Below are 14065 nucleotides of genomic sequence, written 5' to 3'. Positions count from 1 at the left end.
ATACTTTTTTCAGTATTTGCTACTCAGTACTCAAAATACTTTTCTTCCTCGCCAAGCCGTATCCAGCACAGTTCCCCGTCGCGTCCAGATTTTCAGCTCAGTGGAACGTAACCCCCTCTTTTCTTTATTTTTTGGGGAATTCGCGCATGGTCGTCTGGTAGAATAGGCTGGTCCCTTGCTTGGCTTAGCTTGTCAATAGCCCGACCCCTTCGTCAGAAAACGATTCCTACTCATATTGCAAGGTGAATCCCCAGGGGATTAGGAACAAGAGAATCCCAGCATTTATCGCCTTGGAAGCAATATTGCTGAGAGGAGCTTTTCAGCATACAAGCCTATGCTTACAGAGAGATGTCAATCAGCCCCGAAAACTTGGAGTTGTATAGAATGGAATAGAATAGAAATAGAAAGAAAAAATGGAAACGTAGGTCGCACTGGTGCGACCAAATGTGGAGCAGTATATCATGGTCCACTGTCACCGGAACTACAAGTAGTCGATCGTGGTGTAACATTTGACTTTCTAGTCATGGTTGATGTTGTAAATGTAGAGTGTACCCTGAGGTTCTGTACAACACGCATGAAAATAAACCATGCGCATATTGCATATTTCTGCACTTCTTGCCGCATTTGCTGCATGTGTAGTGCTTGCTTTGCCACTTTGGCTGCATGTTTTATGCATGTTTCGTCGTTTGTTGCTGCATGTTTACTTGCATGTTTTCTCATTTTTTACTGCATGATTGCATGCATATCTAGTGGGTTTTTAATGCATATAATTCCGCGGTCTGGTAATGACTATACACTCTAAAAACAGAACTTGACCACATAGCACGGTGAAGGCCAACCATTGCACAGAATGATACCTTTATCACTCCCTATTTGTGGAAAGCGCGGGGCGTACGACTTTTTGGAAATCCATAAATTTCCAAAAAGGCGTACGCCTCCCGTTCTTAACCAATCAGGGGGCAGAACGATGTCATTTGGGATGCGGTGATTGGCTAAGAGCGTGCTATGTGGTGAAGTTCTGCCGGTGCCGGCTGTGGTGTTCCACAAACACTTTCACACATATGTCGGCATAGTTCCCTTAGAAGTCATCGCCACTTCGATCATTCCCGTCATCACTCATCGTCATCACTCATCATTGTCACCACTCATATTAGACCCCTAGCTATGAGGTAGCGTTCCACTCCTAGAGTGGAAAACCTCCCCACTTCATCATCACAATATATATGTTGTTGTTCCCTTAGAAGTCGGCCCAGGACGCACATCCCCGAGGGCGTTAGTCGTGACGTTGCCCACCTCTGTGAGGCGACAACGGCGAGCCCCTTCACCACCACCACCACTATCTGTTTTTAGAGTGTTGTCAGTTCCGGCTGTGCTGTCTGGGGTTTTGCAGGGTTTTCCTCAGACGCTTTCAGACATATTGAAAGGCGTAGCGAACTGGGAGAAGTGTCAGTTCCCTTTGAAGTCGGCCCAGGACGCACGTACCCCCAGGGCGTCAGTCGTGACGGTGCCCACCTATGTGAGGCCGACAACGGCGAGCCCTTTCACCACCACCATCACCACAATCTGTTTTTAGAGTCTAGAGAACGGATTCTTAGGCACTAACAGGGGGCGCTCTTGACCGCATAGCACCAAACGGCTCTGCATAGCACGCAGTATGCCGATCATCATCTCGGATGATATCGCTCTGTCTCCCGATAAGCTGGAAAAGGGGGCGCACACCTTTTTATGTATCAAATTTCCTTCCAATCGCAGGATAAAACCATACGATTCTGAAGGTTGGTTGGCCTATAACGATTTATGCGACGACGAGCGCTACCTGCTGGAGCCTAAAAATCCGCCATGGTAGTGACAATTAATCACCATTAAAACGCATGGTGGTGGTGATGATGGAACTGCTTGCCGTATTCTTAAGACAGAACTTCACGTTCTGGCCAACCGTTGGCTAACCGTTGGCTAACCTGACCAATAGCACGTCCTGGCCAACTGTTATTCCCAATCACTCTTAAAAGTGAACTTCACCACATAGCACGCTCCAAGCCAACCATCATCTCGAGTGACATCGTTCTCTCACATGATTTGTGGAAAACGGGGGGGGGGGGGTACGCCTTTTTGTGACAATTAACATTTCTGCATAAGTGTCACAAAAAGGCGTACGCCTCCTGTTTTCAATAAATCAAGGAAGGGAACGATATCACCCGGGATGATGGTTGGCTAGGAGCGTGCTATGTGGTGAAGTTCATTTTTAAGAGTACGGCAAGCCCTATCACCACCACCACCACCATCATTTTTAAGAGTGATGACATCGTTGTGTTCTCTGATTTGTTGAGAACGATAGGTATTTTCCGCGCTTTCCAGAAATCAGGAGTGATAACGGTATCATTCTATGCAATGGTTGGCCTTCAGCGTGCTATGCGGCGAAGTTCTGGTTTAAGAGTGATCAAATCATTCGGCACTCTAGAAACAGAAAAAAAAAGAAGAAAAAGAAGAGAAACGCAGAAACAGATGGTGGTGGTGGTGGGTGTGAAAGGGCTCGCCGTTCGCAGAAACAGAGGTTCACTGTACAACGTGCTCCTAGCCAATCATCATCACGAATGACTTCGGTCACTTCCCTGATTTGTTGAAAACGGGAGGGGTGCGCCTTTTTGTACCATGTTATGTACTGCATAAGTGTAATAAAAAGGCGTACGCCCCATTTTCAACAAATCAGGGGCGGGAACCACGTCATTCGGGATGATGGTTGGCTAGGAGCATGTTATACGGTGGAGTTCATTTTTAAGAGTGCACTCTTAAAAATGAACTTCACCGCATAGCAAACTCCTAGCCAACCATCATCTCGAATGATATCGTGTGCGGTACACAGTTCCCCGAACCTCCAGGCACGCAGAGAACGCAAACAAATGTGTTTGGTGTGCGGATCAGTGGTCGGCGCTTGTGACTCCTGCTCACTCCGTTCACTCATCTACCTCTCAGCTCCTTCTGTGCTGGCTCACTTACCGCTCATCTCTCCGTTTGCTTATTTATCATTCGACGCGCTGAGCATGAGTGAGCTTCCTCATGAGTGTGAGTTTTGGGAAGTTTTCCACGATCCTGCGTGTGGTACACTCTTAAAAATGAACTTCACCGCATAGCACGCAACTAGCCAACCATCATCTCGAATGATATCGTTAGCTGCCCTGATTTGCTGAAAACGGGAGGCGTACGCCTTTTCTGTGACAATTATGAACAGCATAAGTGTCACAGAAAAGGCGTACGCCTCCCGTTTCCAACAAATCAGGGCAGATAACGATATCATTCGAGGTGATGGTTGGCTAGTTGCGTGCTATGCGGTGAAGTTCATTTTTAAGAGTGTAGTTTCAGGCGTGTTCACCATGAGACTGCCCTTAGTCCGTGGTCCTACGCTACCATTGTAACTGTTCAGGACATCGAGAAGGACTTAATGGGCTATTGTGATGGTTAGGATGATAGTGGGAGAGGGAACCACTTAGTGGTACTCGTCCGGCTTATCTGCATAGTGCCCGCGGCAATCCGGGGCCTTTGGTTACCGCTCACCACAGCTCTCCGTTTGTTCACCCACTCCCGGCTCAGATCTCCGTCTGCTCACTCATGCTCAACTCATTCACCACATTCATCATGAATGAGCATGCTTGCCGAGATATGGTGTGGATAGCGCCCGCAAGAATAAAAACAAGTGAGACCACATGATCATGTGACGTCCATCTGTTCGTGAATACCGAAAAACATGTGATTTCTTCGGGTGTTTCATGGAACATCTCGATACCTGGCATCTTCTACTTTTCGTTCTCCGTACCAAGTTCAAGACTATCGTGTTGTTTGGAGCAAAAACTAGTATTCGTGAGTCCTCGATCAATGAACGACACACATCCCAGTGAAAACAACGGCAGCAGTAACAACAGGTTGCCCGCTGATGTTTTTGTCGGAATCCCGTCGAGTGACCTCGCACATTTTCCCCTCTCAACGTGTAACGTGAACGGAGCGCGGTCACGTGATCTCCGGTCACGTGATTCACTCTCGCCTGTCGTCTGTTTGCTCGCTCCGAAAGGTAGCTCGGGGAGCCAGTAGAAACGGTTAAGTGTTCAGGTGTTCTTTGTTGTCTGCAGTGGTGTGTTTTGCGCACTGCGTATCATGTGAAGAAATAAGCAACATCTATTAGGATACCAGAGAAGGACGGATGTGCTGCACGAGTGGATAATGAGACCTGACCAGTGCCGAAGGTGAGGAGGGAGGAATACCGTTCGTTGACACGCCGCTCTTCTCACGGTGCGACCTGCCATAAAAACGTCGCTCGTGGGGTTTTATGGGGTCTCAAACACCTGTTTCGGGGGAAAGACCGCAGATTGCGTTGCTCTTTCATATGCCAGATAACCAACGCAAGATAGTGAAGCGAGGCACAGCAATGACAACCGCATATTCACTGTTGAGTAAAGTACCAGCAGAATCGCGGCGTTCTGATCCGCACAGTTTTCGTGATTTGTCGCAGTTCCGTATACTTCTACGTTCGTATAATGCGGTGTCTCTAAATCATTGGATGACTTGTGATATTTGATTGTTGCTTTGTTTCTTCATCTGCATCGCCTACTTCTATGTATCCTCCTTCGGAGGTGGTGCATGGTGTCATTGTTTAGAAGCAAATTGAGTGCCGCGCATATCGGTCTTCTGTTCTTGCTATGCTCACCAAATCATATCAATCCACATGAACTGGGGCAGGGTCCGACAGCGTGTATGGGTCATGATATTATCCTTCATTAATTAATAGTTGTGGTGCTAAAAAGTAAGTATGATGTGTCGAACGTGACACTTGCCATCCGCAAATTATCGTCAAGCGGATATTCGTATCACACAGTCCCCTATAGGTTGTACTTTCCTTTAGTTACACAGAGTTTGATAATTCTTTCGCGCAGGGATGGGGGACCGGCAGAATGGAGTGCGGAAAGCTTATTATGTGCACAGGGACATACAAATGAATGCATGTGGCCATGTTCGGCTAGTGAGCCCCAATTTGCAGAGTGAAAGACAGATAAAAAAAGAAAGACCAGAACAAAAGCCTGGCTGCTGCATAAATGTGCACGGGAGGGACATTCCCGCCTCAACTCACTGCAGTCGCGAACGTGCCATATCGCGTGGGAAAATCGGTCGTATATCGAGGCGTTGCGTCCCCACGGTAGTAGAATTGCCGTTAGGCTTCTTAGATGGCCCTTCTAACTGAGGTGTATAATGTCAGAGGCGTAACGGTGCAGCTCAGGAGGCGATGCTGCTGATGCAGCCATACCGATGACCGCTTGTTTTTCGGACTATTTTCTCAGCTTCTCTGCAGACGCTGCGCGTAGTCTCGACAGCAGTGTTTGAATACAATTGAGTGAATGAAAAAATTAACGTAAAAAAAATGAAACGATTAAAAAGGCATTACCGAAAGCAAAAGAGCCGCACAAGCTAGTTATTTTCGTGGCATCTTAAGCAGGGCCGGCGATAGGGAGGGGGGGGGGGGGCGAGTAAGGCGAGCGCCTTAAGCCCATAGGTCCCAAGCCCAAGCTTGCATAGGTCCCGCGCACGAAGCCCTCAACCAGGGATTACTTTTTTTTAAAATATCAAGTATACTCTTAATCGTGTGAAACAGGCCCTGCGATGTGCCTGTGCCTCAGGCCCGGCACACCCCTAGCACCGGCCCTGATCTTAAGACGCGTGCTTATTTCACTCGAATAAAGAAGTAAGAAATCGTTGATATATACAAAGAAAAGAACCGACTCGCTACGTGCGACTGCTACGTCTGTTATGTTTGGTTTGAGTAGGTTGAACTCTGAAAATCCCAGCCTGAGACTGTGTGCTACATCCTCTTAGTCGGAAAAAGAGACGTATATTCTTAGCCGGATGAAAATACAAACACTATAAGATCTACTTGTTTAATCTCTTATCATAGCCTTACAAGGGGGGGGGGGGGGGATATGTTTATTGAAGAAGAAGAAAAAGGAAATGAGGAAAGGAAAGGGTGTTTCTAGTTAGAAGCAACTAATAACGATACGGAGAAATGCTGGCCCATATTTCAATGGTGTACGTGCGATGACGTGCGACGAACCTTATCTGTCGTCATTACCATCATTTCTGGCACTCTTTTTATGCTGTGTAGCGCTGTGAAAGCGCCATCGCAGGCGATGTGTGCACCTTATAAGTCTGTGTAACAGGTGTTTTCAGAGTTAAATGTGATGAGAAACTATAAAACCCTCCTACAGCACCAAAAGGTGAATAGCAGACGACTACTGTAGCAGATCCTCCACGTGACCGCTCCCCATGTGATTGGATGCGAGAAGATTAGACACTGGGTGTCGATCTGTGACCAGCGCACTAAGACGAGGGCACAAGAAAAGATAGACGAACACCCGGCTGGTCTCACCTCTTAAATATCCCTTCCTTTCCATCCCTTTTGTTGGGGATTCGCTCTCCTCGAATGATAAGTTGAGCATCGATGCTACGTATTTTAGCTCTCGTTAGCTGTTTGTGAAACTGTCGTGTCTACCGCATTCTCTACAGTGAGTTGCTATGTGCCCGCATCTTCCCGCTTGGCCTACATAGCACATATCCACATCCAAGAGGCATACTATATACTATCCCGTTGATGCACGTGACACTTTTCTGTTCGTGCACAATGCCGCAGGTTCTAGCAAAAAGCTAGCTAAACCTCGTAGGTTTAGCTAGTTTTTTGCTACAACCGGACCAGCTTTTTTGGTGCTGAAACCACTACCGAGATTCCAAATTTCTGAGCAGTCTTTTTTTATATCTATTATATAGGACAGTGTGTGCTGGTAAGGAATTCCGTCAGGTCTTCCATTACATTTCTTCTTCCTTTATAACCTTATTTCTCTGTGTTATCTTCCTCAAAAGGGTCTTCCCTATTTTATGAGGTCTGTCCCAAATTGGTTCTTGTACCCACATTTGCGTAGTACCTTCTGATATTGCATATGAGGCCCGCTCACGGCGCTATATTTATTGGGCCAACATCAACTCGGAAAACGTATAATGCAGGCTCGTCAACAGATGATGAACGCTTCGAAAATACGGGACAGTACAGTACCTTCATAGGGTACTTAGCAAGTTGAGCTGTAGCTGAGGTTTTTCGCACACACTGTGGTGGCTGATGATGGTGACGATTCTGGCTGGCCTTAGTTGGCCTCACTCATGTCATGTGGGCAGCGTCACAGCCGTATAGGACGTTGACATTGTGGTGGTCGAAAGCTGAGCTGTAGACACCGGTCACTGCTATAGGGTTGGTGAGAAGTCACGTAAGCAAATAAACTCTGAGTCATAGCCTTTGGGCGTATCCCGTTCCCTGGAAGCAGTAAACTCTATAAAAGACTCTATAAGGTTTTGGAGGACTTTGAGTGAAAGAGCATCTAGGATTTAGGACACCATCCGGCGTACAATTCCTGCAGTGTCCAGGGTATTTCTCCCACACCTCAGCATATGCACGACAATGAATCAGCATGTGTTCGATAGTTTCGGTTTGCTGGCAGTGTCTGCAATTTGCGTTATCCAGCGAGCCAATCGTGCATAATTGTAATATAGTGAAAGCGCATCCTGTCCGCGGCCTATACAAAACAGGGGTTGTTTTGTGCTCCGAGGAAGTCCTTTCAATGGGAGGTCTAGCCCGTGATTTTGCAGGTTTTCACTGATTTTAGGGTGCTGCGCTTGTATTAGTTCATTAATAAAGATTTGTCTGTCGCTGTCTCCCGGTCCCGGGGGTCCGGTAATCTGGGGCTACTGCTAGATAAGAGGAACAACACGGGGTATAGTTGGTACGAGATCATTTGGAAAGTAGCTGCAGCAAGGAAGACGGGACAGGACGGTTAAAAACCGACAAGACAAAACGACTGCAGACTCTCAACTAGTGGGGGCTACTGCTAAGGTGCGCTGCAGATGCTAGTTGGTCCGGTGTCCCATTGCCACTGATGCTGACGTAAGAGAGAATCCATTGCAGGGACATGTCCCCACCGATTGATGTTGGGCACATGGTGTTCTGAAGGAACGCGCTAAAATGCTATTGCACGTCATCACCTCATCACGCATCACCTTCTGACGTGCACTGCGCGAGTTCGTGAGGATGACAGCCTTGGTTATCCTCTTGACCTGCACCGGAGCAGCTGCATGAAATATTGCAAGGAGTCCATCAGTTGTAGTTGGACTGTGGCACTATTGAGGTGGCGGGACCACAAAATAAGTCAGAGACGGTCCAGCTTTACTAAGATACCTCTGCGTACGCAGAGAGCCTGCCGTGTGTGGATTTCTAACGAGTAACTTTATAACCACGATATCAGTCTTCAATAGGAATCTGCAGTTCCACGTTTCGGTGTTTACTATACACTCTTAAAAATGAACTTCACCTCATAGCACGCTCCTGGCCGACCATCATCCCGAGTGACATCGCTCACACCCCTGATTTGTTGAAAACAAGAGGCGTACGCCTTTTCTGTGACAGTTATGAACGGCTTAAGTGTCACAGAAAAGGCGTACGCCTCCCGTTTTCAACAAATCACTGCAGATAACAATATCATTCGAGATTATGGTTGGCTATAGGAGCGTGCTATGCGGTGAAGTTCATTTTTAAGAGTGTAGGACAAATTCGGCATATGTTGTTCTTGTTTAATTTCTCCCGTAGAATCGATGTTCCTTGTATGATGTTGCGATGTCTAGTTCGTTTGTACCCGCTGACAATCGGCGAATTTAAATTGTGAAACCGCAAGAAGCACCGCCTTCTTCTTTTTTTTTTTCTTCTCTTTGACAAACACGGAAGTTAGCGCAATCTAGAATTGGCATTCCAGCAAACATTGCATAAAATGCGGGCGCTCCCACGCCGAGCACAGAATACGCCTTCTCAAAGTTTGCACGCGGCAAATGTTACAGTCGTCAAGACATGTAGCGAAAGGAAGGGCCAGTCTTTATCCTGTAACGGCCACGATGTAAGAGGTTGCGCAGTTTCTCAATGCACATAACGAAGAAAATTTTCGTATAGCAACATGTTCAAGTGTGTCATGCTCACGAACGGCAAGACAAAGTGTACTGCCACAATGGGAATGGAAATTGACAGTCCTTCACATACCTATACTATTTGGAGACCGATGACAAAGTGATGATTGTGATGAATTCAGGGTGATATCTGTTTTACATGCGAGGATGTTGAATTTCGCTCGCGCAATCGGCATTTTTCTCTGAAAACCAATAATCCTGAAGTCCGGCGTATGCTCCGGCGTATATATATATATATAAGGGGGGGGGGAAATTAGCAAGAGCTCTTTTGGCTGCACGTATATCATATGTTTGTAAGTCAAACGTCGCCATGCCAGTACTGGACAGCTGTTTCGGCCTTCTTCCTTCGGCCTTCTTTCTAGGGGAAAGTTATTTATTAAGTAACTTAATAAATAACTTTCCCCTACTCCCTACTTCAGTCTCTGGTGTCTTTTCTTCCCTATCTATATTCAACATCCTGGTCGTTCGAACCTCAATTTTGTAGCGTATATATATATATATATATATATATATATATATATATATATATTTGTAAGTCAAACGTCGCCATGCCAGTACTGGACAGCTGTTTCGGCCTTCTTGGGCCTCATCAGCAGTACGTAGGCAGGCAACGTTTGAGCGGATGGCCTCAGAAGGTCACGTGGCACGTGATGCCTCCCGTCAGAGTGTCCTAGGACACCTCTGAAAGCCCAGTGCAAAGCCTGGGCTTTCACTGGGCTTTCAGAGGTGTCCTATAGGATGAGTGTATAGGTGAGGTGTATAGGATGACATTTGAGTGACTTTTCATTTTTTTGTTTTCGTTTTGATGACTCCATTCCCTGTAATGCTCTAAATACTACACGAAATACTTAGAAGGAAAGCGCAATATTGGATCTCGAGGGTGCATCCGTCGCTTACCTCGTCCCAGTCCTCATAACTCCATGACATCAACACATGACTATACTCCATAGCACGAGGATAACAGCCTACTATTTAGTTACTTATTTTGTACTTTGGTCTTTTTTTTATTTCACCGTGGCCATGACAGTAATATTTACTACTGAGAGCGTCTGCTTATGAATGCGACATTGAATGAAGGTTGCGCCCATCTTGAGTTGCTTGACTCCGAGTGACTGAAGACATGTTCCTACATTTTTTTTTAAATCTTGCAAAATGCGCGCATCCCAACGACGTAAAATTACTTGTGTAGTGTGTACGCGTGACACCGGGACACTTGTCTCCTCTCTAGCCTATGATCTGTCTGCGTACCTGTATGCTGTGTTTGTGTTTGCGTGCTGTGGTTTTGCCTATACCGTTCTGATGTCTTACTGACTTCACTGACTATCGACCCTACTTAGCATCGTTCATCACCTCATCATCAGGACACATCTCATCCTGCCCCATTGTGCCTTGGCGTAGTGGGCCGCACCTTACGTGGCGAGTTTCCCCATTCATTATCATTAACTTATTTGTTGTTGTTGTTGTTGGGCAAAACAGGGTGCTGACAGACCCGGAAGGGCCCTCTCGCAGCTCTGTAACAACCGTTCCATTACCGGAAACAGTAACGGAAACGTAAAGGAAACGAAATTGAAGGGCCGGTATCAGAAACAAATAACGGAAACGAAAATATAGCAGTAACGAAAATAGAAACGGTAACCAAAATACGTACGTTATCACCAACCATTCAAGAGGGGGAAAGGTAAAAGCAAAACATATGCAGAGTGCTATTAAAAACTTATAACTTATGATATTTAGATGGAAGAACTTCGTGATACCAAACAAACGTCTATAGAGACCATTCTAATCTTATATAGTACGCTGATTACAAACGGTGCCAAACGGAGCAGCAGCGGCTGACTTTCGCTGTTTTGTATGTCAGGTTGCACCCTCGGATGACATGCCTATAGAATGTCGCGTATTTTCACACGTTTCGGCAGTATAACGTTTTTGGATATTAAATTAGTGATTTGAATGTCCAAATAAGACCGCGTTCACAGTATAAGGCGCCGTGAGCGACGGAGAGACATTGCACACAAAAGCTCTTCTCCCTTGTGTAACGTTGTAGTGGATGAGGCAATTAAACATCAAGGACAAACACAACACAAACCTCACAACGCCCAGTTGCATACTTCAACTGATATCATTAAATTCGCTGCTCCTTACTACAGGATTGGTATGTCAAAATGGCGAAAAACGGGAAGCAATATATGCGACTGATATCAGAAAAAAAGTTACGGGGGAAAATCCTATATACGTAATCGTAAGTGGTGTTGAGGACAAAACCAAAAGATTACGCGGAGCCGTCATGCTTTTCTGTTGGAAGAACAGTAACTTTGACTGGATGGTGATGATTGCTTTCTGTTGGAAGTTGCGCGCTACTCACTGTACTTCCTCGCTTTTACAGCCTTCGGCGTAATTTCTTTCTATTTTTTGTTCTTTTTTGCTCTGGGGTTAATAATAAGGTTGTAGCTGTAGCGACACGCGCTGAACTGATATTCCCCCACCCCAAAAAAGAAAAAGAACTCCGGTGTTCTCTGAAAAAATATAGATATTATCGCAGGTGGTGCTATATAGTATGACTGCACAAAACGACTGGAACACGAACGTTTTTTGTCTCGGACTTGTTTCGCGGCGGACACGTGAATAACATACTTGCGGAACGGTGACAATTCGGGAGACTCTTTTCGGCTGTAGTTCGAGTCACACAGGCTACGTCTCATGGCGTGCGTCATATGTCACGTGAGGAGGGACAGAGAAAGCAAGGGAGAGGCGGAAATGGCGGGAAGAGCAAAGGCGGGGAGGTAAGATTGGTATGTGCACGGCGGTAGAACTGTTTGCAAATAGGGCAATTTATGCGATTTTTTGGGAGTTCTAACTTCAAAAAAGGTATTAAGAGCGGTTATATGTACGCAGCCCGTCAGACTGAGAACACGATAAACGTTCCGTTAAATGTTCCGTTGAAACAGTCAGCACTCCAGCACGTCATGAAATATTATTTACGCTGTTGCCTGTGTACTGCTGTCCGAGGCGTGTTACCCCATTATGGCTTCTCGAATTCAGCATTATGTATTCGATGCACGGCGATTTGCACATTTATCTTACTTCACAAAATAGTACAGATTATCATGGCTATGTGTAACTTTTGTACGTGTAACGTGTTTACTCTCATATTAGCCTCTGTGAAGTAGGGTAGGGTCCTGAGGCTACCAAGGGTAAACATCGCACATCATCATAACTTCTCTATCATTTATTATTGTTGTTGTACGTGCTTCCGAATTTCGAGATATAGATATTAACAAGAACAGATAGAGTCACAGATACAATAATCACATATATATTGCTCTCAGTCTATTCTTTTGCTCTTTTATTTAATTTTATGTTTCCAGCGATTTGAGCTCACATCACAGACACAACTGCTTGCTCACACCTGTCGCACTTAGTCTAAATTGTGTTATACTGCAGTTGTCCGGGTGTTAAGGTGACGTGACAGAAGACGAAAGTCCAGGGAGTTCAGAACAGTCCTCTTGCGATTTGTAGTTGTTGATCGCAAAATTTTCCGAAGTTCATCAGCAGGCACTTGTGTTGCCGTTCGGCAAACACTGATCCCCATCTTGCGTTTCCTCCCGTTTTTTATTTGGTCTAATAAATATATCCCTCCGCCCATCTTGCTCGCGAAGACTAGTGAACGAGTTACTCTTCTTCTTGCAATCTGGAATGATATGCTTGGTTTAATAAACGAACAAAAGCTTTCCTTGCCGTATGAATTATTTTGAGTGACAAATACCCAGCGCTGTCACCGGTCGGCTTTCCTATTTTGCCCGGGGAAGCGCTGAAACTTCAGACACTTCCCCGTTTCGCTCGAAAGGAGGAACCACCTGAATGCACTCAGTGTAGCGAACCTCTATCGGTTTTACACAAACTCATCTCATGTCCATCCAGCAAGGCTATGCAGTAGTGCGCGTAAAACACATTTACCCTATAAAGCTACGAGCACATGTCCACATTCCACATCTCTCCGCAGCTAGAAGAATCCCCAGCGCGCGGGCAGAAGCGACCTTCTCACGTGACATATGACGTTCGCCGAGAGGCGAAGCCCGTGTGACTCGAACTCTCGAACTACAGCCGAAAAGAGTCTCCCGTGAGAATTCATTGATGTAAATATGTAAAATGTTAGAAAATATAGCGTCAACAGTACTTTAAAATACCCGTAAAACGTCTTGTAGCTCTTCAATAGAATGATAGCAACAGTGTGATGTAGGCTGTACTACCATCCTTGTAGGTGAAATTATGTACAGTTTCCGTAAAAAAAAAAAAAAAAAAGGAGTCATCACGCCGAGTAGTGGCGGTACTTACGTTCCATCCTGGACAGATACTTCTTTTTTCCGATTTTGGCGTCAATCTTTGAATAGGAAACGGTGAACCCGTATTTGCAAGGAAGATGGGTGAAGTGAAGCGATCTGAAAAGACATTACCTGCGGTACAGGAAGAAATATAGGGGAAGGATATTTTTTTTATATATTGCATGAAGTGTAACGTATAACTACCGCATACCTACACTTCCAAATTTTAGTCCCGTTATTTTCCGTCCTCTTCCTTCTTATATGTAGGTCCACTCACTCTGCCCTGTAGTTTGTGTGCTGTAAATGAGCAACTTCGATAGCATGCCCACTTGCTGATGACAGCGCCACCACTGTTGCCGGTGCGAAATATAGCTGAAACGAAGAAAGAGTAACTGTTGATGTTGATGCTAAAAAAAGAGATTGAAAGAGTAAGATGCTGGGAGCACTAATTGTACGCACGAAGCCTGGAGTGAACGTTGAAAACAGCCAAAGGTAGTGAGAGCTGTATAGAGTGCCGTCGCCAATATTATCCTGGTTTGTGGGAAAATCTGATAACTGGTTTACGTAAGTGGCTGTTCCATCCACGTACCACTTCCTTGTACGTCCACTTTCATCACTGTACTCAATATAGGGAGTCAGTCCTACCTGTATCTTGATGAGCGTGCGACAATCACCTACGTGAATGTTGTTTTTACCTTATCGAACGTCATCGCCCC

At 45.7% G+C, this 14065-nt stretch overlaps 2 protein-coding genes across 3 annotated transcripts in view; one reads left to right on the top strand and one right to left on the bottom strand.

The window, feature by feature from the left end:
* LOC135394287 (branched-chain-amino-acid aminotransferase, cytosolic-like) overlaps nt 1-14065 on the bottom strand; it is a 313934-nt gene that overhangs the window by 203762 nt on the left and 96107 nt on the right. The gene's annotated exons all lie outside the window — the stretch shown is intronic.
* The window catches only part of LOC135394284 (whirlin-like), a 66329-nt gene continuing 56305 nt past the window's right edge, over nt 4042-14065 (top strand). The window contains exon 1 of one of the 2 annotated variants that reach the window (XM_064624967.1): nt 4042-4232. In XM_064624967.1, the coding sequence (XP_064481037.1) occupies nt 4210-4232 (23 nt within the window). In that variant the 5' untranslated portion in view covers nt 4042-4209. The remainder of the gene's footprint in view (nt 4233-14065) is intronic. The other variant, XM_064624966.1, reaches the window with a different exon arrangement.

The sequence above is a fragment of the Ornithodoros turicata genome, chromosome 5 (genome assembly GCF_037126465.1).
Source record: "Ornithodoros turicata isolate Travis chromosome 5, ASM3712646v1, whole genome shotgun sequence".
Taxonomy (NCBI): domain Eukaryota; kingdom Metazoa; phylum Arthropoda; class Arachnida; order Ixodida; family Argasidae; genus Ornithodoros; species Ornithodoros turicata.
The sequence above is the reverse complement of the archived record's forward strand: the minus strand, read 5'-3'. Positions and strand labels throughout refer to the sequence as shown.